We start from the raw sequence: 26,626 nt of genomic DNA, 5'->3' as shown, positions 1-26,626 counted from the left end.
TAAAACATTTTTCATTTTAAAAGCATAATGTAGGAAAATATTCGAAAATTTAAATTTTTCCATTTTTGCCAAGCTCGGGTAATAAAATTTAAAAACTGTTTTTTTTTTTAACCCAAAATTTTTCTTTCTCAAGCCTTCATAACACTATTTCTGAATGAATTTGCAACCCATATTTAGAAAAGGAATTATTTTTGATCTTTTGAGTCCATTTTCTACGTACGTGTCAACTCTACAGATGTGTTCGGTTCAAACAGTAACTTCTTTATAAACGCGTTTACTGGAATCGTTTCCTCTGGGTTTTTTTTATTTTGCTCAACTGAAGTATAACTGATTATTAAAAGTTTCATCTTTGGTCTTCGTAGACGAATTTCTGCAAGCTCTTATGAGGGAATATAATCCTAAACATGCGATTTTGTCAAAATATAATTACCAAAATGCACAAGATAAGTATTCAAATGATACCAGTGTTGTTATACAACAAAAACCTTATGGCGTATACTTGAAGACATAATATGACTATTATTATTAACACATGCATATCAAGAAGTATAACACAACATTAGCTTTTTAAGCATCCCTCCTAAATCGTGCTATGCTTTATTATACACATATGAAATTTCACCAAATGGTTAAAACTACTAACTTCTCAACTATATGAGTGGTTTTACACGATTCCTTGATAAAATCACTATCCAACATTACCAGATAAACATATCTTACGGCTAGGAATCAATAAGTACCTTTACAATTCATTCTTAAGGCCGAACCCTCCTTGTAGCTTTTCCACCGGTTGTTAATCATCTGTATGCGTTAATACATGCCTTGTCAAAGAATGTTTCCGCACAAAAGATTTTCCACAATGGTGACAGATATATGGTTTCTCTCCAATATGAACATTCCAATGATTTTCAATATGTTTCTTTAGAGAAAATAATTTTCCACATTTGTCACATGTATATGGTTTCTCTCCCGTATGAACTTTTGTGTGTTGATCAACATAATACTTGTTAACAAGCAATTTTCCACAGTATTCACATACATGTTTCTGATTCGAATGAGTCGATGGATAATGCTCCTGTCTCGTGTGTGTGTCTGAGTGTCTAAGAATGTCACTTTTTCTATAGAACGATTTACCACAGTCTTTACATGTATATGGTTTTGCTACAGAATGAGTCAATGAGTGCCTGCTCATCTCATAATTAGTAAAAAATGATTTACCACAGAGTTTACATGTATGTGTTCTTTCACCTCTATGCCTCAAAGAGTGTACTTTCATTCTGCTCTTTGAATAGGTGGAGTATCCACAATCTTCACACAGATACCGTTTCTCACTCTTATGCATTCTTAAGTGTTGTAGCCAGAGACTCCTTCGAGCATAAATTTTTCCACAAGTTTCGCATAGGTAAGTCCTCTCACATAAGTGTTTTTCTAATGTAAGCTTTCTCCTAAATGTTCTATCACAAACCTCACACCTATACGCCTCTTTGAATAAGTGGGTTCGTGAGTGCTTCTTTAAATTTTCCAAATCACGGAAACTTTCTTTACATTTCTTACACGAATATTTATTTTCTCCTTTATGTAATAATAAATGCTTTTTCAAAAAGTTTTTTCCAGTAAATGCTTTTCCAAAATATTCACATGAGTGTAACTTGTTTGTCAAATGCATCGATGAATGGAGCTCCAAATAAGAGGAATTAGAAAATTTTCGCCCACAATCACTACATTCAAGTACTTTATGTTTTAATATACGTCGGTTCTTACTTTTCACAGCTCTGAATGTTCTACCCCAATACTCAGACGTATCTGAGTATCTACTGTCACTCACCACATTCATATGTTTCAGTATATGTTTTTTCACAGTAACCCGCTTTGTGAATGCTATTCTACAAACCCGACAAAAGTATTTCTTACGTCTAAGTACTTCCAAGTGACTCAAAGTTGAATTGTGTGAAATCAGCTTCACAAAATCCGGTAATCGTGATTTCTCTGAAACTTTATGAGCTACTCGTTGCTCTACCTTTCTCTTTCTAGAAGTTTCAGCACAGTGTTTGAAAGGGTTTTCAACGCTTAAAATACAGCTCCTAGAATCGATGTCATTGGACGATTTTCTGCTAGATTCACCAGATGAAATATTTATCCTGAAATTATTTTTCGGAATTAATTATTATGTTTAAGAATAGGCAGGATAATTTATTTACTAGAATGCACATCATCTAAATATAGCACTATTTTCTAAGTACATAATTATTATTGTACAGCTAAGTGCAACAAAAAAAATGCAATGTTATTTTTATCATAACAATTAAAGGACCCTGCACAAACCTTATGGAAATTGAATTTCGGTGGAATTGCTCAAAATCTTGATAAGTTGTAGAGTATGTTCCTGAGAAAGTCTGAATGGACGCAGTCGCCATCACTGACCGCGTGTCTAAAACAGGGTCACTTTTCTGAAAACAGCAGAAGGTAAAAGTATCCTGGATTTCGATAGAATTGCTTGAAATCGTGATACATTGTAGATATTGCGAATTTGAGAAAAAAAGTCCTAAAGGCACAACCACCAATCACTGATCGTTTGGCAACTGCAAAACAACCTTTTTCAAAACAGCACAACTAACAATATGCTAGACTTTGGTGGAATTGCTTAAAATCGTGACATGTTCCTGGGAAAAAGCCGCATGGGTACATCCACAATTCGCTTTCCGTTCGGCCACTACAGGACCAGTTTTTTGAAAACAGCAGAATGCAACTATATTCTGGATTTCGATGGAATTCTTAGGAACCATGATAGGTTGTAGATATTGTGATCCTGAGAAAAAGTTTCAATGGTCACAACCACCAGTCGTTTGACCACTACGAGGCCACTGGTTAGAAAGCAATAGAGGGTAACGAAATACCGTTCTTTGGTACGATTGCTTGAAACCGTTGGGACAAAGTCTCAACGGGCAGAATCACTGAGACGTTTACACGTGATCACAATATTTATAACATACGACGGCTTCAATCATTGTCACCGAAATCCAGAAAATCATTAACTTCGGATGTTTCACAAAATGGCCCTGCAGCAGAGTTTGGCTCACGAATCTCTGCCACGATTGACGCCAACGAAGAATTAGAAGCGTGAGAGAGATTCGTGAGCCAAGCTCTAGCCAAACGGACAGTGATTGGTACTAGTACCAACTGAGACGTTTTCTCAGGATCACAATATCTACAGCATATCACGGTTCAAAGCAATTCCATCGAAATCCAATTTCCATAAGTATTGTACGAGATAATTTCGTTATATTTAGGAGATGTCTTAAGGTTTATGGAAGAAATATAGAAATAAATCAACAATGGACAACATCGCCGCCTTTTTGTTGTTGTTATTACCGTAACATACGCAAATTTCAAACGAAAGAGAAATTCTCTCCCACAGTCAACACTGATACATATCAAACTAGAAGTAACGTGCACTTCTTTCTAAAGTCTCATTAGAAAAGAAAAAGTTAAAATATGCTACTAATATTTTAGTGCACATATTGTGTTTGCAGTGTTCGTAGGCAACGAGAGAAGTAAGTTTTCAAGAATATGCATTTTTGACATCCAGATTTTAAATATACCTTATAGCAATTTATTCTGCATGCTTGGTATAGGTGAAAGTTCACTTAGGAAGCTAAGAACTTATAAGGTCAGAAGAAAACATAACCATCTACAGCAGCCCATTTGGTTACATTCAATCAAAATTTTACTCTGATAACCACACATATAACTACGATCCAAAAATTAAATAATCATATTTCATGATCGCAAACGGATGCAGACAAAGAATATCTTCTTTCAAACGATGTACTTTTCTTTATTCCTTGTAACTATGTAATAAGATCTATGGATAGAGGGCAAACATTGGTGTGTACTCATGTGAGATTTTCAGGTATTTGCTGCATGCAAGAAAACAATAAATGTGATTAAATAAGTTGTACTCGGAGCTATCGTATGGTTAAGAATGTCACAACAGACAGAAGCCTGAGATATCTAAACACGTACATGAAACATTACACATGATGTAGGTAAAATTTCGAGTTTCTTTGCAAAACTTGAGCACGTTTCATGCTTCCAAAAGTTGAATCAAGGTAGATGCCATGAGAAGCCAAGGATGCCATGAATATGAATTGATCGAACAAAGAGACAGAATGTATATACATAAGAATAGACTTAAAACTGGAAAAAATCACACAAGTAGAAAAAGGAAGAGTTGAGACTTTGGAAATTTAATGGTAACGATATTTCAACAACTAAAATATTGGTGTAATTGAAACTGTAAGGATTGCAATACACTATCTTAATAATATTTACCTATTTACTTTCACTTATACATTTGTGGTAAGTCGTATTAAGAAATAAAATGCTCTTATAAACGAAGTGTTTATATATCCTACGTATATACTAACAAATTATATATAAAATAAACAAGTGGCTGCTCATTTTAAACAAACATACAATTAGTATTAAGTAAAAATCGAAATAATACCTATCAGTTTGACGATTATTAATAACTTCTTCTGTTTCTTCACGTTCATTACTTGAAAATGATCCGGATGATTTTACAGTCACGCCACATTCTGTTACCATTTCTGAATCGATCTCAGATAAATAACTGGAGTTGGAAGGAGAAGCACAATTTACGGTTTCACATGATGTTAGGTCCTCCTCAGCTGATTCTTTCAACTTCGGATACTGGATTTTTATGCACATTTCATATTTTCCCTTCAGTGGATGCTCAGTTAAAAGATCTTCATCTTCAGTTTTCAGACAATTCTCAGTACAAATATCTTGGTCTTTAATTTTCAAGCTAATTCCAGATTTGGTATTATATACAACGTACTTCAATTCAGGTTTATCTTCCATCATTGCTAAAACGGCAATAAATAGTATTTGTTAGTATAGAGAATGAATACTGTATTAGTAATTAACATGTATGCCCACAGTTTCCAATTTCCTGCTAGTAACTTATTGTGAAGCGGTACGTTTTCTCAAAGGAAGGCACTGTTTTCCATAGAAACCTGAAAAAAATGCAAAATAAAATAAAATCATTTCGATCCATGTCCGGAATACGCAGAAAATCAACCATTATATTATCCGGAACTCTGTCATTCAGTCATTAAAACAAAGAAATACATCTCACTATTGATAACATTGTTTAGTATTTAATGAGGAATACAGTTTCCTAGTTTACTGCAAATCTAGTTGCGCCGTAAGAACTTTAAGATGGATACTAAGTAGATGAAAGAAAGAAAATAGAAAGCTAACTAATGCAAATTATAAAAATACACCATAGTTCCAAAAATCTATTATTGTTGGGAAAGATTTAGCTAAGCATATCGTTTTTTAGTATGAAGTACCCACTCTATATGTGCATTAGTTGTAAAACTAAGTAACACAAATGACTAGTAAGTCTTAGGTCCCTGAGCATAAATACGCTTCTAAGATCCTTCCGTTTAGTATTATATAAGTTTGGTCATGGTATCAAAGCACCGTCATAACTCAAAAGGATTAAAATGATTTGCGAACCTTTCATTTATCCCATATAACTTGAAAATCGAATTTGAGGTAAGTGGCTATTCAGTATATTTCCTATGTTAATGACATTAGCCAATGATACCTGTTTCTTCAACATTCGCAGCAAGCTGAAGCCCACATCAGGAAACTGGTTAATATCGGACTTATTCTCATTAGAAGAAGTAAACAGCATTGTGTCCAAATCGAGATCTTTTCACCTTAGTTTACTGTTGAAATCAACATGAATTTCTTTCTCGGATATAATCTTCCCTTGAATCTGACCTCCACATAGTTTTAACTTCTTTGCCTAGATGTTCTATTATAATTTATAACACTATTTGCAAATTTACAATCATAAGAGAGCAATTGCATACTAAGTTCTCTCATTTCTAACTGGGTATTGCGTATTATTATCCGCGATCTTGCTGCAAACCTGGACATCGTCTTCGAGTTTTTGAATTACAATACCGATTGCTTGAAGAGCTTTCCCTTGTTCTCCTTTAGTAACCATTTTAATTAGTAATTTTCGGTTATTAAAGGAACTAACAGAAGATTTAATGTAAAACCAGTATAAATGCAAAAATTTATATATGACTCCTACTGTAAATGTGCGCCCCAATTTTCCCATAAATAATTCCCTTTCATTGGCCATCACTTTCCACAGCAAATTGGTAAGACGTAAAACTGCATTATTCATTACATTATTCACAAGCAGAGCTACCACGATTAAAAACTTGTCAACAGTGTCTTAAAACAGGGGTTGTTACTCTGTCGCAGTATGTTCCGAAAACTTGCGCCATGTTTAGTTGAACGAATTCAGAAGTATCTAGAAAATATATTTACAGCAGAAATGAGTTGAAGTAAAGAAATTGTAATTGATTTCTGTGTCATTTGAGAATGGAAACCAACTACATGTTGCAGAAATAAGGAATGAAAAATGCTGCAGAAAATATATGAGAATACACTTACCGAAAGCGCACATACAGGAATATGAATACAATGATGCAAGTAGTTAGCCCTAAACGAACCTAACACACCTAACAAAAGAAACCTGAACTAACCTAGTAGTAACAGAAGTAAGTGGAATTGTAACATTTATTTCGACAATAAGGTTGGATTCCTACAACTAAACATAGGCCCAAAGGTTAATTAACAAATAACACTTTAGTTAGTGGTGTTGGTTTACTTTTGGTACATTATAGTCTGGAAGGTTTGCACGTAAAATTCACTACTTCGCATTTACACAGCGAGAGTTTTAAAAGCCATAAAATCTTTAAATACAGAGGGATTTACGCTGTTTTGAAGGTAGCACATAATTTAAAATATCTCAGCTTCCAATTCACCGAAACCAAAGAAACAACAAGCATCTTCTCTACGTTCTTCATATTTTGTCTTATAAGTATATCCATATACATCGAAGCCAATGTTTTCTCTATGGTTGTTGTTAATTTTATATTTTTATAAGAAAAGAATTATACTTTTTAAAACATCTCTTCCCCTTCCTTTAAATATTAAGAACAGCAATGACGCGGCTATTCGTTTTCTGAGTACCATTAATGTACTTTATATTACACAAGAAAGATTGACTCGAGTACCACATTATATGTTATTTTGTTTACACTGAAATAAAATTAATTTACTTTCTTCAATTTGGAGAAAAATATCTGGGTTGGTAACACTTTTCTTTACTAAGTAATTATCTGGAAAGATCAAAAGATATTAGTAAAAATAATAAAAGCAAACATTATTACTCACATATGTTGATGGTAGAAAGAGAAAACCGTATTTGGAAGCAGGGTATATGTCCATTACATATGGGCTTCACAAACAGCGAAATACATTGCAACGTGCATATATTTTTGGCAAGAGTCGCACATAATCACAGTTCGTCTTTGTTTGTTTTCTTGTAACACGCAACACAGTTATTTTTTCTGTTCGATTTGATACTTCGGTGTGGCTGCGATCGTTTATCGAAAGGGAAAGGTGTTGGGGGCTCTGCCTGCCTCAACTAGTTTGTCGATTGGCATGCGTCAAGTGCCCTGTGTGTCAAGTTTCCTTGGTCAATGACAGTTGTCAACAAAACAAAAGCATTTACTATTATTTGGTCTCAAAGACAAAAGTACAGATTTTTAGTTTCTTTTCTTGTCTCTAATGTTGTTCTTAATTTTAAATTTTTATAAGGTAAGAATAATACTTCTCAAACATCCCTTCCTTCAAATATTAAGAACAACAATGACGCGGCTATTTGTTTTCTGAGTACCGATAATGTACTTTATATTACACAAGAAAAATTGACTCGAGTAGCATTATTATTTTTTTCTACATCGAAATAAAATTATACTTTCTTTCTGCAATTTGGACAAAAATATCTGAGTTGGTAACACTTTTTATTAAGTAATTATCTCAACCTGTGAATGCTCTCTGTTGTATATATATATATATATTTTACAACATTGACAACTGCTTGAAAAAGCAACGCATATCATACAAATAACGCAAATCATAAAAGTAGCAAAAAGCCATTGTGTTGCAAAGGAACCTTAACTACTTTCTCTACTATGCTTTTTCCCTTTTGAAAAACCCCTTCCTGTCTGTAATACAGAAACACAGAAGTCATTGTTGATCCTTCAGATAAAGCCAAGCATTCTTCGGAACCTTACTTGTTTACTGAAGGAACCAAAAAAAAGCATATAAACTCTTTTGAAGAGTGGTATTTAAAACAATTAGAGAGGCTGATAAGAAAAAACAAAGAACTACATGTTACAAGATGTCTGGGGTTCGCTAGAAGTAAATTTTGACGTTATATATTGCCTGGACGTGCACACCGGTTGTATAAACAATGACGCCAACGTTTGCTAACCTCCCGACGAGCACGAGAAGCGTAGTACGACTCTAAACACATAGATGTTTCATCTGTACTAAAGTTCAGATCTCGCGGTGTAAAGATAAAGAACAAATTTCTGCAAGAGATAGAATTAAATACGAAGTAGTACACCTGTATTTTAGGTTTAAACAGGGTTGACTGGTTTAAACCAAGCTTTAAACCAGCTGTTTTTTTTTTCAAAAAAACCAACTGGTTTAAACCAAAAAACAAAAAAAAATGTTCGTAAAGGTGTAAGAGTTTGTAAAATCTCGATGAACGCACATTTGTGGGTTATCACGTTTCACTCCCGTATATTATTCGTATTATATTCAGACCTAAATTCCCCATTCATTACGCAAAAAGATTATACTACAAAAGCAACTTTTTTCACATGTAGTGTTTATTTTGTGATTTTTTTTTAGTAGTTATTATTGTTATGTAATTGCAATCGAAGAAAAATTCTAAATATTGTTTCGTTTCAATGTTTACTATTGATAAAATACATCGAAAATGCCGTACATTTTGTGTGTGGGGGGGGTCATACAGAACCCACGAGAGGCATTTAGTGAAATAAGTATCTTTGATATCTATTTATGTATAAATGAGTCTGAGCCAAAGTGGACTCAAATAATTCGTATTTTTATTCACTTTTCTTATTGATATGCAGATTAAGTCGGTGTATTTCTTTAATTTGGACCAAAAAAAGTCGTTGTTAACTAACTTGAACTAAATTAGTTCTTCTGTACTCCGTAGTACTTTGAAATTGCTCATATGTAATTCTGTGTAATGGTTTCACTTGTGCAACTGTTTATCTTTTTGTCCTTCTGAAATGACTCTTGACAGTTATATTAAAAAGGATGTAAAGATCAGTACAACGTTTTTTTTATCAGGATTCCTTCGTGAGTGAGCGGCAGACGTATCGCATTTGTGGCCAATTAGTCCTGATTCCGAGTTCAAATGGAGGGCAGTTTCTCTCGGATGTAACTCGAGAAGCGGTTTTTATTCCGTTTTAAGCTTATGTGACCCCTTCCAGCATAACCCTGTTGTTGCATAATAACATCAAGGCGAAACAAACTTATTTCTGTCCATATATGATATGAATATATGGAGCAAATCATTTAAACCATAAAAACCTGGTTTAAACCCAAAAAAAAACGTTTTTTTTGTTTTTTTGATAAAAACCATGGTTTTTGCCAACCCTGGGTTTAAAGGTGTAAGGTTACTAGTATAAAATGATTACAAGTGCTTTACAAATAAATAAATAAATAATAGTGTTCATATGAAAGATGATTCTATTAGATACTATTTTCCACCGGTATTATATTTCTGTACAGTGTACTGAATGTCTATGTTATGTTTACAAGTGGAGCGTTACTAGTATCAAGGCATGGCAACTGCTATTGGAACTCGTATTATTGCCAAAACCCACTTGTTTCTTCGGAAATACGCTCTTGTTGTTGGTTGGGTTCCCAGCTCCGACATATCCCGACATGGTTACATAGCATGCGTGGTTTTTAGTGGCCACTAAGCACAAATTGGTTTGTGTTTTATGCACTGTAGGTTGTAAGTTCTACCTCCAGACACGGAATTCGTCAGCAAATCATAAAAAAAGTGCAATTTTTCAAAAATGAGTTCTGATGGTCTCTTTGCATTTTATATATGCCAAGTGAGGATGTTCATGTCGTTCAGAGGAAATTAATTAGGAGACAATAAGAAAAAAAAAAGTAAATTACAGTCTTCCAACAAATCTTTCTAGTAATGCACCAAAAAGAAACCAGTATGTTAGTTTCCTCTGTACTGTGGATATACTTGCATTAATTTTGGAGAATGTAAGATATATTTCTTTCATCAAAGCTCGTTTCCTTGCACAATCGCTTGTTTGAGAATCGGTTACTCTTAGTTACATTTTTTTTTAAGATACAATGTGCTGCAGTCGCCTACTACACCACTCACAGTGATTTCATTAATGCCTAAAGCGCAGGGCAATCCTGCAGCAGCCACAGCCTATAATAAAAACTGTGACCATATTACATGAAATCAACAAGTATATATATATATTGTTGATACATGTCATTGATATTATTCAGAAAGATATTATTTTTGGTAATGGAAGTATATTTAATTAATCGAATGTTAAGAAACTCAATGTTATCATGTAACGTAAACACGTGTGTGTGTGTTTATGTGTTGACATCAATGTTTTGTGTATGTGATGTTTCGCTACGGCTAGACGCTTGGTCGTCAGTTCGTAAGCTATTGTAATTTGTATTTGTAATGTTTTTGAATTGTCATCAGATTGTAACATCGTAACATTGACACACTTTGACTGTGGTATAATCGTTGAGTTTGCAGAAATTTGTGAGTCTGAGAATTTGATCACGATGTAATTCGGGTGAAACCAACGTTTTACCAATAGCTGAGATATACAGAAAGTCAACAACAATGAATTCCAGGATGTCTGGAATCTTAGTATAAAACCTCATGGTTTTTAGAGATTGGGATCAGTCTTGGAGCAGTCTTAGAGATCAGTCTCCATGATCAGTCTACAGGATCAGAGGTGAACCATCATACATCGAGTATTCACATAGAGACTTATATCACAGTAGTTACTTCGCTGTGATTCTATTCTACGAGCATCGACATCAGTTCCAGACAACAGTTGTATAAAGGTACGTGTATCTCAGCTATGTTCGAGTTATTCGTGGTTAACTTCTGAGCTGCTTAAAGATATGTGATCTTGCGTTTATACTCAGTCGATGATCAACAACAATAGTACACAAGCTTTTAATGAAAATATAAAGTTTAATTCAAAGTTAATTCAATGTGGTTTCTTTCCGTCATCCTGTACCTACTCATTCTAGATGGTGAGTAGCAGCGATCTTCGACCGTCATCTAACATTTCATCCCCATGCTAAATAGGCACGACGGTGGAAGGTTGTTATGGTGGAAATGCGGGTTTTGTAACGATCCTAGGGTAGTTTTTACCGTCTTATGGTAGAGATTTGCTGGTTTTTGTAGCTAACCTAGAGTAGTTTTATGGTGGAGATATTTTGGTTCGATCCCCGAACAGTGCTAACAGTAGTTCTCACCAGTGTTATGGTGAAAATAGCTATGATTCGAATCCCGAAACGAAATAATTTTAGTTTTAAGAATATATTTTAATAGGGTATGGTTAAGTCCGGTTTATATTTAAGTTATTTAGTATGTTAAGATTTTGTATTATGATCGTTCACCACTTGAATACGAGATTTGGTTCGGATCTCGAATGACTAAGGCAATTGACTCAAGTAGAATAAGTAATACATTAACCCTCACCACCCACCCTCACTTCGTAATTAAAAGTTTAATTAAGTATAGATAAATGAATGAAAACACTGTGTTAACTAGAGCACAGAAAGCGAGTAAGGGAATAAATATTGATGTCCATAATTTATTTGGTGTGAGGACACCGGAAAGACGAAATACTTCTTGTAGTCAGGACAAAGTCGCGAGTCCTAAAATTGTTTTGAGTAAGGAACCAGTTTTTAACTTCCCAAGTAGTCCGGTGACTAAATCCGTATCGGAAGACTTTCCTTCAATCATAAATTTAGATCAGAAATTAATAAATAGTGAAAATAAGAATTTTACGATGGCGTCTAACATTACGTTTTATGCAGATATTAACAAACTGCCTAAATTCGATCTCAAGAACGATAATGACATCGTGTCGTTTTTCGATGAATTCGACGATGCTTGTCAAATGGCAGGCATCGCCGAAAGCAAAAGAAAGGAATTACTGCCTAATATTTTCAAAGGAGTAGGGAGGCAATGGATTAAATTGTTCCTGAAACGGAAAAACACGGCAGAAATACAGTATAAAGAATTGCAATCAGAAATAGTAGAAGAGTTTACGAAATCTAATGTAACAATAGATATCGAAGATAAAATTAAGGAACGGTTACAGCATGAAGACGAGGCTGTCATCAATTATGTATATGACATGCTCGTTCTGTGTGAAAGACTGGATTCAAACATGACCGATATTAAGAAAATAGGTATTATAGTTGGAGGATTACATCCATACTATATGGAAAAAGTAGGAACCCGAGAATATTCTAGCCTAGACAAATTCGTTGAGGATTTGCAAAAGATAGAAAAGAATAAGTGTAAAATAGCAAAACGTGTGAAAAAAGAATCCGGTAAAGTTACAATTAAAGATCTTGTTAAGAAAATTAGGGAGCAAGTAGAAGATGACGAAAGTGGATCTGATTCAGATCACGTAGTTGTAAGAAAACATAAAGAAGAGAGTAAGATCAAACAAGAGCCTCAGAGTATTACACAAATCGCGGAATTAGAAAAGAAGATAGACAAATTACAGCTTGCATTATCGGCAAAAACACAAGACGAAGAGAAACAAGAGAATAACGCTAGAAAACAAGGGAAAAATCAGTATTATAGAAATAATAGGCAGAATAGAGGTAGTAACCGAAATCATTACCGTGGAAATAAGAATAAGAATTGGTATAGTAATACTAATCGTAGCCAAAACAACAATAGAGGTAATAATGGTTATTACAATAAGCGTGGTAATAGAGGTAATTATTGGAGAAATAATAGAGGACGTGGTCAACAAGGAAACTGGCAAGGAAATTGTCAGAATTCGTGTTGTCACCAATCTTATAATTTCGAAAATCCGAATCAGCAGAGATTTGTGCAAGTGGTACCAGCACAAGTAAATGGTACTACTTACTATCAAACACCAGGTCCGAGTAATTTAAACGGAACACATCTGTAAATGGGCGAGGCGCATTTACAGGCAATCGAAATGTACGAACAAGAGAGATAATTGCCTCAGTTAATTTAGATAATAATATGGTATATTTACCATTAGAAATCGATGATAGACAGATTAAAGCGTTACTCGATAGTGGGTCGCAAATTTCGATTATTAATGAGAAATTAGTGCCACCGAGTGCAAAAATAATCCCACGACAAACTAAGATCAAAGGCATCACGCAAAACACTCTTGTAATTAATAAATTAGCTATAATCAAGTTCAAAATTTCAAATCAAACTTTTCACCAAGAATTTCGGATAATAAAAGATTTCACATATCAAATGTTGATTGGGAATGATTTTTTGCAAACGCAGAATTGTAGAATAGATTATGGTACTGGTAAAATTATAGTTCAAAGGTTCGGGAAACCGATCAAAATTTGTAGAAATGATCAAGAAACCAGAACAGTTTCTGATAATATAGCAATTAGTATAAAAACAAGTTTAAAGCCGAAATGGGTTCTTGGACATAGAGTAAAGTTGTTACCAAGAACAAGGACAACTGTTGAAGTTAACCTAGTTAACTCGTGGGCAAACAACGAATTTTTGTTAGAGCCAGATAAATTGTTAGAGTCTCAATATAACATATTTGTACCTAGAGTGATATTGTCGAAAGAAAATAGGTGTTTAGAAGTAATCAATCCGTCAAATAAGACGATCATGTTGACGAGAAATTTAAAAATTGGAGATGCAGAAGCATGCATGAGTGAATCGGAATTGAGACAGGAAGGATTAACAGAGGAGGAAATTGAAGAGGTTTTAGATGCGAGAAAAAATTACGATAAAACACGGTTAAAATTTGGCAATAAGACTAAACCAGAAATCAAAAAGAAATTAGAGAAATTATGTTATAATTACGCAGATGTTTTTGCGTGGCGAGAAAACGAATTAGGAAGAGTCAAGGGAGTAGAACATAAGATAGAATTGGAAACGGAAGTTCCGTTTCGACGTCAACAGTATCCAATACCTATAGCTATGAAAGATAAAGTTAAAGAACAGATAAACATCTTACTCGAACAAAACATCATCGAGGAAAGTAATAGCTCGTATAACTCACCTATGCTATTTGCAAAGAAGCCAAATGGATCTATTAGAGCCTGTTTGGATTGTAGATTGCTGAATCGGCACGTAAAGTTCCATTCCGTGGCGTTGCCGCCTATACATCAGATCTTAACATGTATGGGTGGTCACAAATTCTTTAGTGTGTTGGACATTAAGAGTGCTTATCATACGGTATCAATTTCTAAGGAATCTAGGAAGTATACAGCATTCAATATTCCTGGCGTAGGGGCGTATCAATACTCTAAACTCCCAATGGGTTACATTCAATCGCCCGCTATATATACGAAAATCATGGCAATGACATTAGCTAACGTTCATCCGGAGGCGGTGTCATATTACATGGATGACGTATTCCTATATGTAAACAATCAGGAGAAGATGGTATCTGTATTACACTCAGTTTTTCAAAGAATAAGGAAATATGGCTTAAAGTTATCAGTAGAAAAATGTCACTTCATGGAAGAGAAAGTAATGGCATTAGGTCACATCGTGAGCGAAGCTGGTTACGAAATAAGTCCTAAAGTGATTCAGGCAATAAAGGCTTGTAAGCCACCAACAAGCGCGAAAGAGCTTAAGTCATTCCTTGGGTTGACTAATTATGTGCGGAAGTTTTGTAAAAACTACGCGGAAATGTCATCTAATTTCCAACAATTATTAAGGAAAAACCATAAATTTGTGTGGACGGAAGAACACCAACTTAGTTTTGAGAAATTAAAGGAAGCGTTGATGAATGCACCTTTATTAGCGCCTTTCCGTGAAAATCTGGAAACTAGAGTGTATACGGATGCATCTACAAAATCAATAGGGGCTGTACTTATGCAAAAACAATTGAATGGAGAGTGGACACCTATAGCATATTATAGCAGAGTGTTAAGACCAAACGAAACAAGAAGACATATAGTGGAGCTAGAAATTTTGGCCGTGGTGAGTGCCTTTAAAGCATTCAACTACTATTTGTACAATAAAGAATTCGAGTTATACACTGATTGCAGATGTATAAAATACCTTCAAACAACGCCAAAATTATCACCGAAACTGTTAAGGTACAGTTTAGAGATGGCACAATATCAGTACACGCCAGTGCATTGTCCAGGAGAGAAAAATCCTAGCGATGTATTATCAAGAAACACGAACATCCAACCAACCGATGAAGACATCGATTTAGATGCGTTACCAGTCAAGACCGAAGACCTCGAAGTCAACATCACGTTCGACGAGGATGTGGACGTAGCGGAGTTGCAACGGAAAGATTCTTTCTTCGGGTCAATAATGAAGGCAATAGAACATCCGGAAGAAGCAGATGAAAAAGCGGAAAAGCAGGCACGCTGGTATGAAATTAAGGACGGAAAACTTTTCAGAACTCAAAAGATGGCTAATGGAAAGAAATTTCTATTATGCATTCCTTTTTCTTTAAGGGAACAAGTTTTTAAGAACTTGCATTGTTCGATATATGGAGGTGGACACTATTCCTACACGAAGTGTTATAATCGAGCATTAAAATCCATCTATTTTCCGAATATGAAAAGATTTTTCCAAGAAAAGGTCAGCCAGTGCATCAGTTGCCAAATCCAGAAACGTAAAGCTGGTAGGACACCACTGCATCCGCAAACATATCCTAGTTATATGCCATTCCAGCATGTAACTATGGATGAGATTGGGCCGTTTAAAAGATCGAAAAATCACAGGAATAAATATGTTATTGTATTCGTTGACAGTGCCACTCGATACGTAATTGCAAGAGCAGTTCCTGCTATAACTTCAGAAATTATAGCAGAAGCAATTTTTGAAGAATTAATTACAAAACATGGGATTCCTGAAATTCTTGCGATGGACCGGCACAGTACACACCGAAGCCGAGTGATGGAAGAGATGGCTGAACGGTTTGGTATGCGGTTGAATTTTGCCAATACAGATGCCCACTACAACATCGGAACATCGGAAAGAGCTATAGGATCAATTCAACAGATTATGAAGCACTATTTAGACCGTGAGTTTACAAACTGGGACGAGATCTTACCTTCAATAGTGTTTACCATGAATACACAGATTCATGACGGAACAAAACACTCGCCTTATTATTTGCTTACAGGGCGTGAACCCAGAACGTTCTTGGAACAGGATCTGGACATACCTTGTGAGTATGTAGAAAACGAAGAGCGAATAAGGAATGTAAAGGAAGCAAGGAAGGTTGCGTACCAGAATTTGCAGAAGCGGTTTAAATCCCAAAAGAAGCAGATTGAGAAGAAGTTCTCTCAACCGAACTTCGACGTAGGACAAAAAGTTTGGATTCGTGAAATGCCAAGAGCAGGCATTCCAGCTTGTTTTGGAAAGCGATATAATATTCGAGGAGTAATAGTGCAAAAGTTGAATAATAACTCATATAAGGTGAAATATGAGACTAAGAAAGGACAAGAGAAAACGGATTCCGTTGACATAAGACGTTTAAAGCCATTTGTAAGTGCAAATGAGGAAGATTCGGATAGACAAGAAGAAGAGTCGGATTTGGACAGTGATGTCTAAAATAAAAAGAAAAAAAACAACGCGTGGAAAACCAAGAGATTTTAAACTCAAAGGACTACATCACGAGAAAAAAAAAGAGTTTTTGCAACTACAAAATATGAATAAGTTTTAGTATACAAGTTATTTTTTTTGTTAGGTATCTGTATACAACATGTTTTTATCAGTGAAACAGCGAGGTGGACCGCTGTTTATCAACAAAAGTCCGTGTCCCGAAATCAAAGTAAATGTTGATTTCCATCTGAAAATCCCTTAACTGGTAAAAATATATTGTTTACAGAGCGTCAAGTGAATAGGAAATTAGAGAAATTTTTTTAAAATAGAGATATCTAGTAAATATATTTAAATTGTTAAATAATCCAAGGTACACATACAAAGTAAACTAAATAAATAAACCATAAGTATTAAATAAATAACATATATCGAAATAATTAAAATAACTAAGTAAAATTCAGAATAGTAATTCTAAGTTTTAATTGTTTACAGTTATCATCATGTTCAAGATTGTCGTTTGTCTAGTACTATTGATTAGTATTGGGGTAGCTGAAGAAGAACATCAACAAATAACATTATCAGATATTGGACTAGCATTGACACAGAATGCTTATGCTGTTCATGCTACGAACATGGTATTTACGACCGTCAAAATGCATTTAAATTTCCAAGAATCGGTGCCAGTACACGACAAATGTACTGACGCATACGAGATTTTAAATGACTATTCAGTAAAAGAGAAAGAGTTTAGACAGAACATAGTAAATTTATTACCCTGCCATTTTGTTTATGAAAATGGTAAAACTAGGTGTAATAATCACAGAAATAAAAGATTTATATTTTCATGGTTACTGGGATTGTCGTCAATTGGTTTATCGACGTATAATTTAATACATAATAAACAGTTGTCTCAGTCTATTGATAAATTAAGTAAACATGAGAATGTATTAACTAATGAAATTAAAAATCTAAAAGAATCATTTAATAATGAAATTGCAGTAGTCCATGGAATTGTCGTAAAAGTGCAACATGTATTGCAAAATTTTAAAAATAAAATTCAGGAGCTATACTGTTATCTACATCAATCCCAACGCAAGATTATGGCAAACTTGTTTGCTCACCTTGTACAGGAGAGAGTGAATAAAATAGTAAATAGCATTTTAAATAATCAGTTAACATATCATATATTATCTAATGCTGATGTTAAAAGGTTAATTAGTCTTCATGACGTATTGAAAAATACTATTTATAGGTCAGACATTGGGATGTTTTACCAAATGTCTAGCATATATTTAGTAAAATACCATTACGAAGAAAATAATGTTGATCTAATAATAAAGACTCCGATAATATATGATACTAGTATTTCAATAATGTATGACGTAACATCAATGGGCTACTTAATAAATAATACAAGAATATTTTATGAATTACCGGAAGCAGTCTATTTGGCTGAAGGTAAATTTCACTCATTGGATAAAAGTAAATGCGAATTTAAAAGTTTTCTATATTTTTGTAAAAGCATAACTATGGATCGTGAATCGAAATGTTTGAATAATATCGTTTTAAATAATTCTCTAGAAGGATGCCAGCAGAATTCTGAGAAATTTTTGGGGAATGTGATATTCATATATACACACGATGGTGTGATGTATTCTTCTATTGAAGAAGCGTACATGACAAAAGTGGGTGTACATCAAGAAGTTACTTCAACAAAACTTGATCAAACTAAAGCTAAATCAAATTTCATAAACTATGATAAATTTGATAACATAATAATTGGAGAGCTGGTCATTCCAACCAAACGGATAATTCAGATTCAGAATAAAAATATTAAATTGATCGGTAATTGGACTGAGAGACAAATAAATTTCACCTTGCATACGCAAGAGCTAAATAGTTTAACTGAAAAATTATTAAAATTGAAAGTCGACACGTCGATCCCAGAACTACATCTAAAAACAGATTATATCATGTATGTAATTTTTGGAGTAATAATATCATTAATTTTGACAACAATATTGTTATTAGTACTGTATTGTAAGCTTTATAGAGCAATACGGAAGTATAAAATTCAAAATTAGGAATAATAATAATAATAATAATAATAATAATAATAATAATAATCATAATAATAATAATCATCAGAAAGTAATAATAAGGTAAGAGTAGTATGTAAATCAATATCGTATGTGCCTTGGGTTATGAAAAAAAAGTTTTACATTTTTGGATATGAAGAAGAATGGAGTTTATTTGAAAAAAAAATCTAAGTTGCAATTAAAATCTGAAAAGGAATATCGGATTAACATTTAAAACAATTGGTAATAGGTAGAGATACTTACCTAACAGCATGAAGTAGTTGTGAGTTGAAAAGCCTTTGGTTAAGTCATCCTAGATAAAACTAGGATTGGTCTATTTGAGTTGGTGAAACGATTAAATTGTTGAATAAAAATGGTTACGTAGTACTAATACCGCAAAACTCTTTGTTTTGGTAGAAAAAGAAGCAATAGAAAATAAGCATAGATAATAGATCATCATAGATAAGAATAGATACAAGCGTGTAAATAGATAATAGTTAAGTTAAATAACAGCAGAATATTAGTGAAATCAGTAGCTTCAAGCTACAGAAAACAAAAACGAAAAGAAGAAAAATAGAAAATTGTCTATTAGTAAAGCTAAATAAATAGACAAATCATAGATAAAGTAGATGCTAGTGTTATAAACTAGTTCAAGTAAGCTTACAAATCTACAATAAGAAGTCGTTAAAAAGTACGAAAAAGGTATGAAAAAGTCGTTAAAAGAAGTAAATAGTTTGAATAGAAAAGTAGGAAAATCATAGATAATAGACGAGAAATAGTCGAAAATAGAATACAATCATAATGCATCATGTCTATAATCATTGTTAAGTTGTATGTAAACACATTATTTTGTCAAAATTCATTTTCTAAATTCACGTTTTTTTTTAATGAGAGAAGAAGTATATATTTATTATTATTATCGAATAATCAATTGGCATATGGGTTATTTGTATAATAATAAGTTATTGTATTCAGTGCATGAATGTCTTCAGTATTCATGTAGATACAATACTCAGTTTGGTAGTTTTCTGTTTTCTAAAACATACTACTTGCGGGAGCCTGTTGCTCGCTGCTCGCGCTTGCGAGAGAAGATTCGTTGCTAAGGGGCGTGACTTACGAGAAGATGGCCGCCGTCTAAGCAACAAGCCACTCCCACTGAGGACGAGTTTCTCTCATTCACAATGTTTTTGATGCTTTATGAATGATTTCTAAGTACAGAGAATGTTGGAATGTTAAAATAAGATGGATTGAACATCAATAAAGATAATTGTACCTACAAACAACGTTAAAACTAGCTGTAAAGTGTATTTAAGAACATAAATATGCACGAAAATGTAGGATTTTACGACTTTGAAAAAAAAATGACAATAACAGCGTCAAACGAGTGAAAATGTAACGAGGATAGCATTTTTGTATCCGAATAGGTTACATAACGATTAGAACACTAGTCATTATTTAGAATATGCATCGATTATGCATTTTATAGAGAATAATGAACGATTAATGAACATTAATACTAGGCCTATGCTGGAAGTATGAATATATTTTTCAGAAGAGAGTCATAGACCGCGATGTAGTTATATTAGTTTTTAAGAAAATAAAAACGCGATTTCACACTTAGATTATCTATATTTACAGGTATTATGGAAAAGAAGTTTACCATACTTGCTATTGCATTAACATCTTTAACAGTGTTAGTACTAGCGACGTCTATAATTATTATTTATTTAATTATTAAATTACGTAGATTTAGTAGAAAGAAAAAACAGGAAGGAAGTGTAGAGAAAAAGGTATATGACGATATTAGTAACATAGAAAACTGCGGATTATTTCCAATCTATGCAGAAGTAGATAAAAACCACACTAAAAAGCACACTATTTGCACAAAACAAAATGCAGATCACTATCTCAAGCAAAAAGAGGAACCACAAGGTAACTTGAACACTGTTGCTATGCACTGCACCAAAACCAAAGAGGGATGTATCACAAATCACGAATTTTTCGATTTTGAAGCGGAAAAGACGGATAAACATTTAGTCACAAACTTGAAACACGAAAAAGTGTACATGCGTCCATGCGACGTAATAATCCTGTGAACAATTTGCCGAAATTTTCACGAAAAGTGCGGAGCACGTATTCAAAGTTAACTTTCACCATCCAAGCAACGCGGCAAACAGGATGAGACGTGGAGATTTTCAAGATCAGTGTCAAAAACGTTGCTGACACAACATTTTGCGGAAGGAAGTGCATCAGAGTTGCTAACTCTATAGATAGCAAACTTACCATAAGTGAAGTGAATAATATTTTCAAATTTTATTTTTGTGTTCTAAAATCTCGCAACGACAAGAGACGTTGTTCATTAGTGTATTAGTGGTTTATAGCAGCATATATAGTGTATAATGAAGTGCATTATATTTATTGAAAGCATCAGTGATATGGACACTGATACTAGTGGAAAATGTGCGGAGACAATAAACACTGAGTTGGACTTTGCGACCGAATACAGTGGAAGTTTCCGAGAACGAGAGCGAGAAAATATATGTATGTGTGTTCAACAGCACAGGCTGTGCTAGACAATTACAAATAGTTATATAGATAACTCAACAGATGGCAGGAGCCCATACTTTTATGAGGACTCTTGACAAGTATTTTTTTTTTAAAGAAAACAATGAATGTAAATAAATAATGTTTTTATGATTTCTTTTAAATGTGATAAATGAATATAAAAATATATACAGGGTGATGGATGAATATACTTAATTGTTTTTACGGTCAATTTCAGGGAAGAAATTGAGTCGAGAACGGAGTTCTCTCATTTTGAAGGTAGGGCATGTTGATACATGTCATTGATATTATTCAGAAAGATATTATTTTTGGTAATGGAAGTATATTTAATTAATCGAATGTTAAGAAACTCAATGTTATCATGTAACGTAAACACGTGTGTGTGTGTTTATGTGTTGACATCAATGTTTTGTGTATGTGATGTTTCGCTACGGCTAGACGCTTGGTCGTCAGTTCGTAAGCTATTGTAATTTGTATTTGTAATGTTTTTGAATTGTCATCAGATTGTAACATCGTAACATTGACACACTTTGACTGTGGTATAATCGTTGAGTTTGCAGAAATTTGTGAGTCTGAGAATTTGATCACGATGTAATTCGGGTGAAACCAACGTTTTACCAATAGCTGAGATATACAGAAAGTCAACGACAATGAAATCCAGGATGTCTGGAATCTTAGTATAAAACCTCATGGTTTTTAGAGATTGAGATCAGTCTTGGAGCAGTCTTAGAGATCAGTCTCCATGATCAGTCTACAGGATCAGAGGTGAACCATCATACATCGAGTATTCACATAGAGACTTATATCACAGTAGTTACTTCGCTGTGATTCTATTCTACGAGCATCGACATCAGTTCCAGACAACAGTTGTATAAAGGTACGTGTATCTCAGCTATGTTCGAGTTATTCGTGGTTAACTTCTGAGCTGCTTAAAGATATGTGATCTTGCGTTTATACTCAGTCGATGATCAACAACAATAGTACACAAGCTTTTAATGAAAATATAAAGTTTAATTCAAAGTTAATTCAATGTGGTTTCTTTCCGTCATCCTGTACCTACTCATTCTAGATGGTGAGTAGCAGCGATCTTCGACCGTCATCTAACATTTCATCCCCATGCTAAATAGGCACGACGGTGGAAGGTTGTTAATATATATATATATATATATATATTCAAACTAGTAATATTATTGGAATGTTCTATATGCGGTAAGTAAAGAAGTTACGCCATAGTACACCATATCTGTAAGCATAACGTATATGCTGTGATACTCCGTCTGTACCCAAAATTAGGCCAAATAAGTCTAAATAAAGCACAGTTATCACAGACTGCATTATCACACCTCGTAGCTCGCAGGTTTACTTTTGGAGCACAGCGAGAAATAATTGTTCAAAAATTAGAATTCTTTCACTAATTTCCTTCTTATTTTTTCCTATATGATTTGCACTGGGCGACATGAAAATATCTCATATGGCATATTTAAAATTTAAGGGAACCATCATAAGCAATTCTTAAGAAATTACAACTGTTACGATTAGCGTATAAATACGGTGTCCGGATGTACACATAGAAATTACACTGCAAAATGAAATGAAATTTTTGAGCTTTACGCCCATGGTTATGCCGGTTAGGCTAAAGGAGACGGTGATGATGAGTAATGAATGAAATGGTGAAATGAAGAAAGTGGGAGGAAACGGGAGAACCCCGAGAAAACCCACGCACACGGTGTTTGTCCACCACAAAGTTCACTTGGCGGGGGCTGGGATCGAACCCAGGACCCCAAGCACCATAGGTGAACGCTCTACCACTGAGCAAATTACACTGCAAAAAACAGAAAACAACCTATGCTAGGTGGCAACAAAAACCCACGAATACTATCAAAAAGACGTAACTCAGGGCAGAGCGAAGCTGGAAGCCCGAGTATTAGCGACGGGGTGCGTCTCGAAGGAGCAGCCGCGTTAATAAAGGAGGATATACGCATAAGCGAGGGTAGTAAGGACGAGTGGATTTTGGGGCAAGCCTTTACTTTGACTCAAACAGTGACTTTAATCGGTTCCTATAGGTACAGTCACTGTCTAGAACTGTTTCTGCCTGAGTCACTTGTTGGAACTGTTTCTGCCTTTGGTGTGGAGTCCTTAGTTGAAAGATTGGTGGTAGTTCATATTTTTCCCACTAGGTGTCTCCGTAGTCATATGGTAGTTTGCTACTGTCATGTCACATGTTCTGTGTGCTTGTATGCGTGTGCTGGTGGAATGCGGAGAGCGCGTAATTGAATTTTCGTTTCATGGTAACAATCGAGTTAGCAAATGCGGTTGAGAAACCGTTTCAAGAATTTAATACATAGAATTTTAACTTGTCGCTTTATTTAGCTCTTGTTGTTTTATTTTTTCGTGCGTGGAATAATAAATTATGCATTATTCCTGGTATTTGTGGCAGCGTAAATTTGCTGATAGTTTGTCACTTAAAAAGCGATATTTTCAATTTTTACGCCAAGCTCTCTCTATCATTAGCGGTGAGTGTTTTCATTATATATATATATATATATATATATATATATATATATATATATATATATATATATATATATATATATATTATTTTTATTTTTGATTTCTTTCGCATTTGAGTATTTGGCAAGATTTTCCTTTGTATAGAACAGTATGTATAATGTTAAGAATTATAACTCTAATTTTAAGTACACGGGCGCATCAGGTTGTTTTAGAAATAGTCAATTACTTATACGAGGAATGGTGTTTAGTAACGTTTTGGCCCTTGTACTTATAGTATAATTCTTAACATTGTAGAGTAAGGGACACTTCTGGATGGTACACTTTCACCGTAAATTTCCATATGGGTGTACCATTCAGAAGTGTCCCTTACTGTACATTAGTTTGACTAGGACAGTGACTGCAACCGATTTATCTGAACGGTTCCTGGAGCAATTTAGGAATCATTCCTAAACTGCTCCGAAAACCGGGTCAGATGAATCGGTTGCAGTCCCTGTTTGAGTCAAAGTAAAGACTTGCCGATTTTGCCAATGATACGAGCCTCAAAAGCATTTGTCATTGCTTCATACTCCATTTATAAAGATATAATACAACGACCTATGTTTAGCAGACGTGGACCAGCTCTTTCCTCTAAACGATGTTACAATTTTGGTAATTTCTGTTCACATTCGGATACTTTAGAGTAGGTTAGGTTATGTTGAATTAGTGTAAAGGTACCGCATAATTTTCCAAAAAAAAAAAAAAAAATCATAGAATTTCGGTAATTGCTACTAATATTAGTTTAGTTTAGGTTAGTTAACGTTAGCTTAGGTTATTTTAGATTTGGTTACGTTATGTTACGTCTAAGAACTTACATAATTTATTTCTCCTGTAAACTTTGTATTTTTACGTGCTTCTGGACCCCTTGTACTAAACACACTCCAATACAACTTCTATAAACTGTGCAGAACATCACCACCGGTGAGAAAAATATAGTCTCTAATACAGTCGTGTTTCATATGCAGTCACTTATTTTATCCTTAGTAAAGCACTTATAAGTATTTTACACTAGTAACACTACACTTCTAAACAAAGAATACAGGTGCATTTCTTTGTATTTAATTCTATGGCTTGCAGAAATTTGTTGTTTATAAATGTTTTCATGGAAAGTAATGAATTGTACATGTAGATCTTGCAGAATGTGGTGCGCCAAAAGTATATCAGCACGCTTCATAGAAAATACATACCTGCACGAACACTACTTCCTATCGTTGTGCTGTACGCCACAAGAGCAAAGTAGAACTTCAACCTTCCAAAAGTCTTTGCAAATACTGATAAACAGCAACCGTAATAAAAATATATTGTTTGATAAGTAATACAATTTTGGAAGTTCAGATACTGGACCATGCAATGAAGTGGAGAGAGGGTATATATACAACAATAATTAGAAAGAAAAAAATAACGGTGTGTTACTAAATAGAATAAAAAGTACGACTGTGAACGGTGTTGAATGTAAAATACATTACAATCCGCCATCCTCTTCCATTGCAGAATACAAATTTAACAGTGTTGCCAGGTTTGCTGCGGCTAAAAGAAAGAAAAAAGAAAAGTTAAAAGAAATGCCAATTATTGATTATTCACAAACTTCATGTGGCAAGAAATTGGTTGTATCCAGGGGCGGATTAAGGCTTTTGGGGCTCTAGAGTCAAGAATTTCAAGGAGGCCCTATGTCACCCATAATTCCAACGCATAAATTTTCTTTGCTGCCTTCCACAGGCTCATAGTCTTATAGAAACACAGCGAACTATGCTGTAATATCTTAATGTGCTCCAAGCTTACAATAATTGGTTTAATTACATTTATTATTAACGGTTAAATGCTCATTTACTGCAGTGTAACACATAAATGCCAAATACAATCGAAATGGTCAAGAGTTCCTGTAAAACACTAATAGACTAAAAGAAGAAAAATTATATACAAATAGTTAAAACTGTAGAAGGCTACATTGTTAGAAAAGTTTCTTTCCTACATTTTTGCTCTGCAAAGGATTCTATTATGTCATTCAAAAATAACTCTATGACCAGACATGATTAAATTTTTTGAGGTATCAGTTGACATGAAATTTTAGGGGCCAGAGGACAAATCAATTCTATCCTAGAGGAAATTTTCATAATTATCATTTTCACAGTCCTGTGTATGGAAACAATTACACAGTTCTGCGACTAAAATGATGCCCGGGACAAATTGGTCAATGGTTATATATATTGGTACGTTGAGCCCGAAAATGCACTGAGAATTTGCACACCACGTCACGTTTTCCTCAAAAATCATCATCATTATTATCACTGGCGCAAATCCCGGGGGAAGAGGGAGACATGCCTCCCCAATCTTAGACCTGGGGGACTGTCCCCCCGATAATTTGACGTGAAAAGTGCTTTTTGTGGTAAATGTGATTATCTGTGTCCGACTGCCACAAAGGAATGTAAGATAAAATTGATTTATCTTGGCTTTTCCATTAAAAAAAAAAGAGAATCGCATTCTGTAGTATTTCAAATTGAACTTCGTTCTGTAGTGCTTTTAGTAGTCTCAATATGTATTAATTCCACTTCCGCTACTTGGACACAAGTTGCAATAAGTGGCATAGGAGATTATGTCCCTCTCCTCATGTTGGAAAATTGTCTCCGCTGTAGATACGGGCAAAATCCCGGGG

The 26,626-nt window shown here is 34.3% G+C and overlaps 1 protein-coding gene across 2 annotated transcripts; it reads right to left on the bottom strand.

Annotated features, from left to right (window-relative positions):
* Window positions 1–46: 46 nt before the first annotated feature.
* Window positions 47–25,592, bottom strand: LOC145690827 (uncharacterized). Of its 2 annotated transcripts, none has more exons than XM_081766146.1 (3): window positions 25,164–25,592; window positions 4,508–5,039; window positions 47–2,138 (listed from the first exon to the last, which is right to left on the bottom strand). In XM_081766146.1, exons 2-3 carry the CDS (start codon window positions 4,885–4,887, stop codon window positions 794–796), a joined length of 1,725 nt encoding a protein of 574 aa, XP_081622272.1. In that variant the 5' UTR covers window positions 4,888–5,039; window positions 25,164–25,592; the 3' UTR covers window positions 47–793. The 2 variants fall into 2 exon arrangements, with proteins under 2 accessions (XP_081622272.1, XP_081622273.1); XM_081766147.1 differs by lacking the exon at window positions 25,164–25,592 and adding an exon at window positions 24,792–25,136.
* Between the last annotated feature and the right edge of the window lie 1,034 nt (window positions 25,593–26,626).

This window comes from Thermobia domestica, chromosome 7, assembly GCF_964235325.1.
Source record: "Thermobia domestica chromosome 7, izTheDome1.hap1.1, whole genome shotgun sequence".
Classification (NCBI taxonomy): Eukaryota; Metazoa; Arthropoda; class Insecta; order Zygentoma; family Lepismatidae; genus Thermobia; species Thermobia domestica.
Note: the sequence above shows the minus strand (reverse complement) of the source record. Positions and strands in the feature narration are given on the sequence as shown.

Coding starts and splice junctions, on each gene's coding strand:
- LOC145690827 (XM_081766146.1), bottom strand. CDS start 4,887: ATGATGGAAGATAAACCTGAATTGAAGTACGTTGTATATAATACCAAA. Junction 2,139..4,507: donor AATAATCGTCAAACTGATAG/GTATTATTTCGA, acceptor AAATAATTTCAG/GATAAATATTTCATCTGGTG.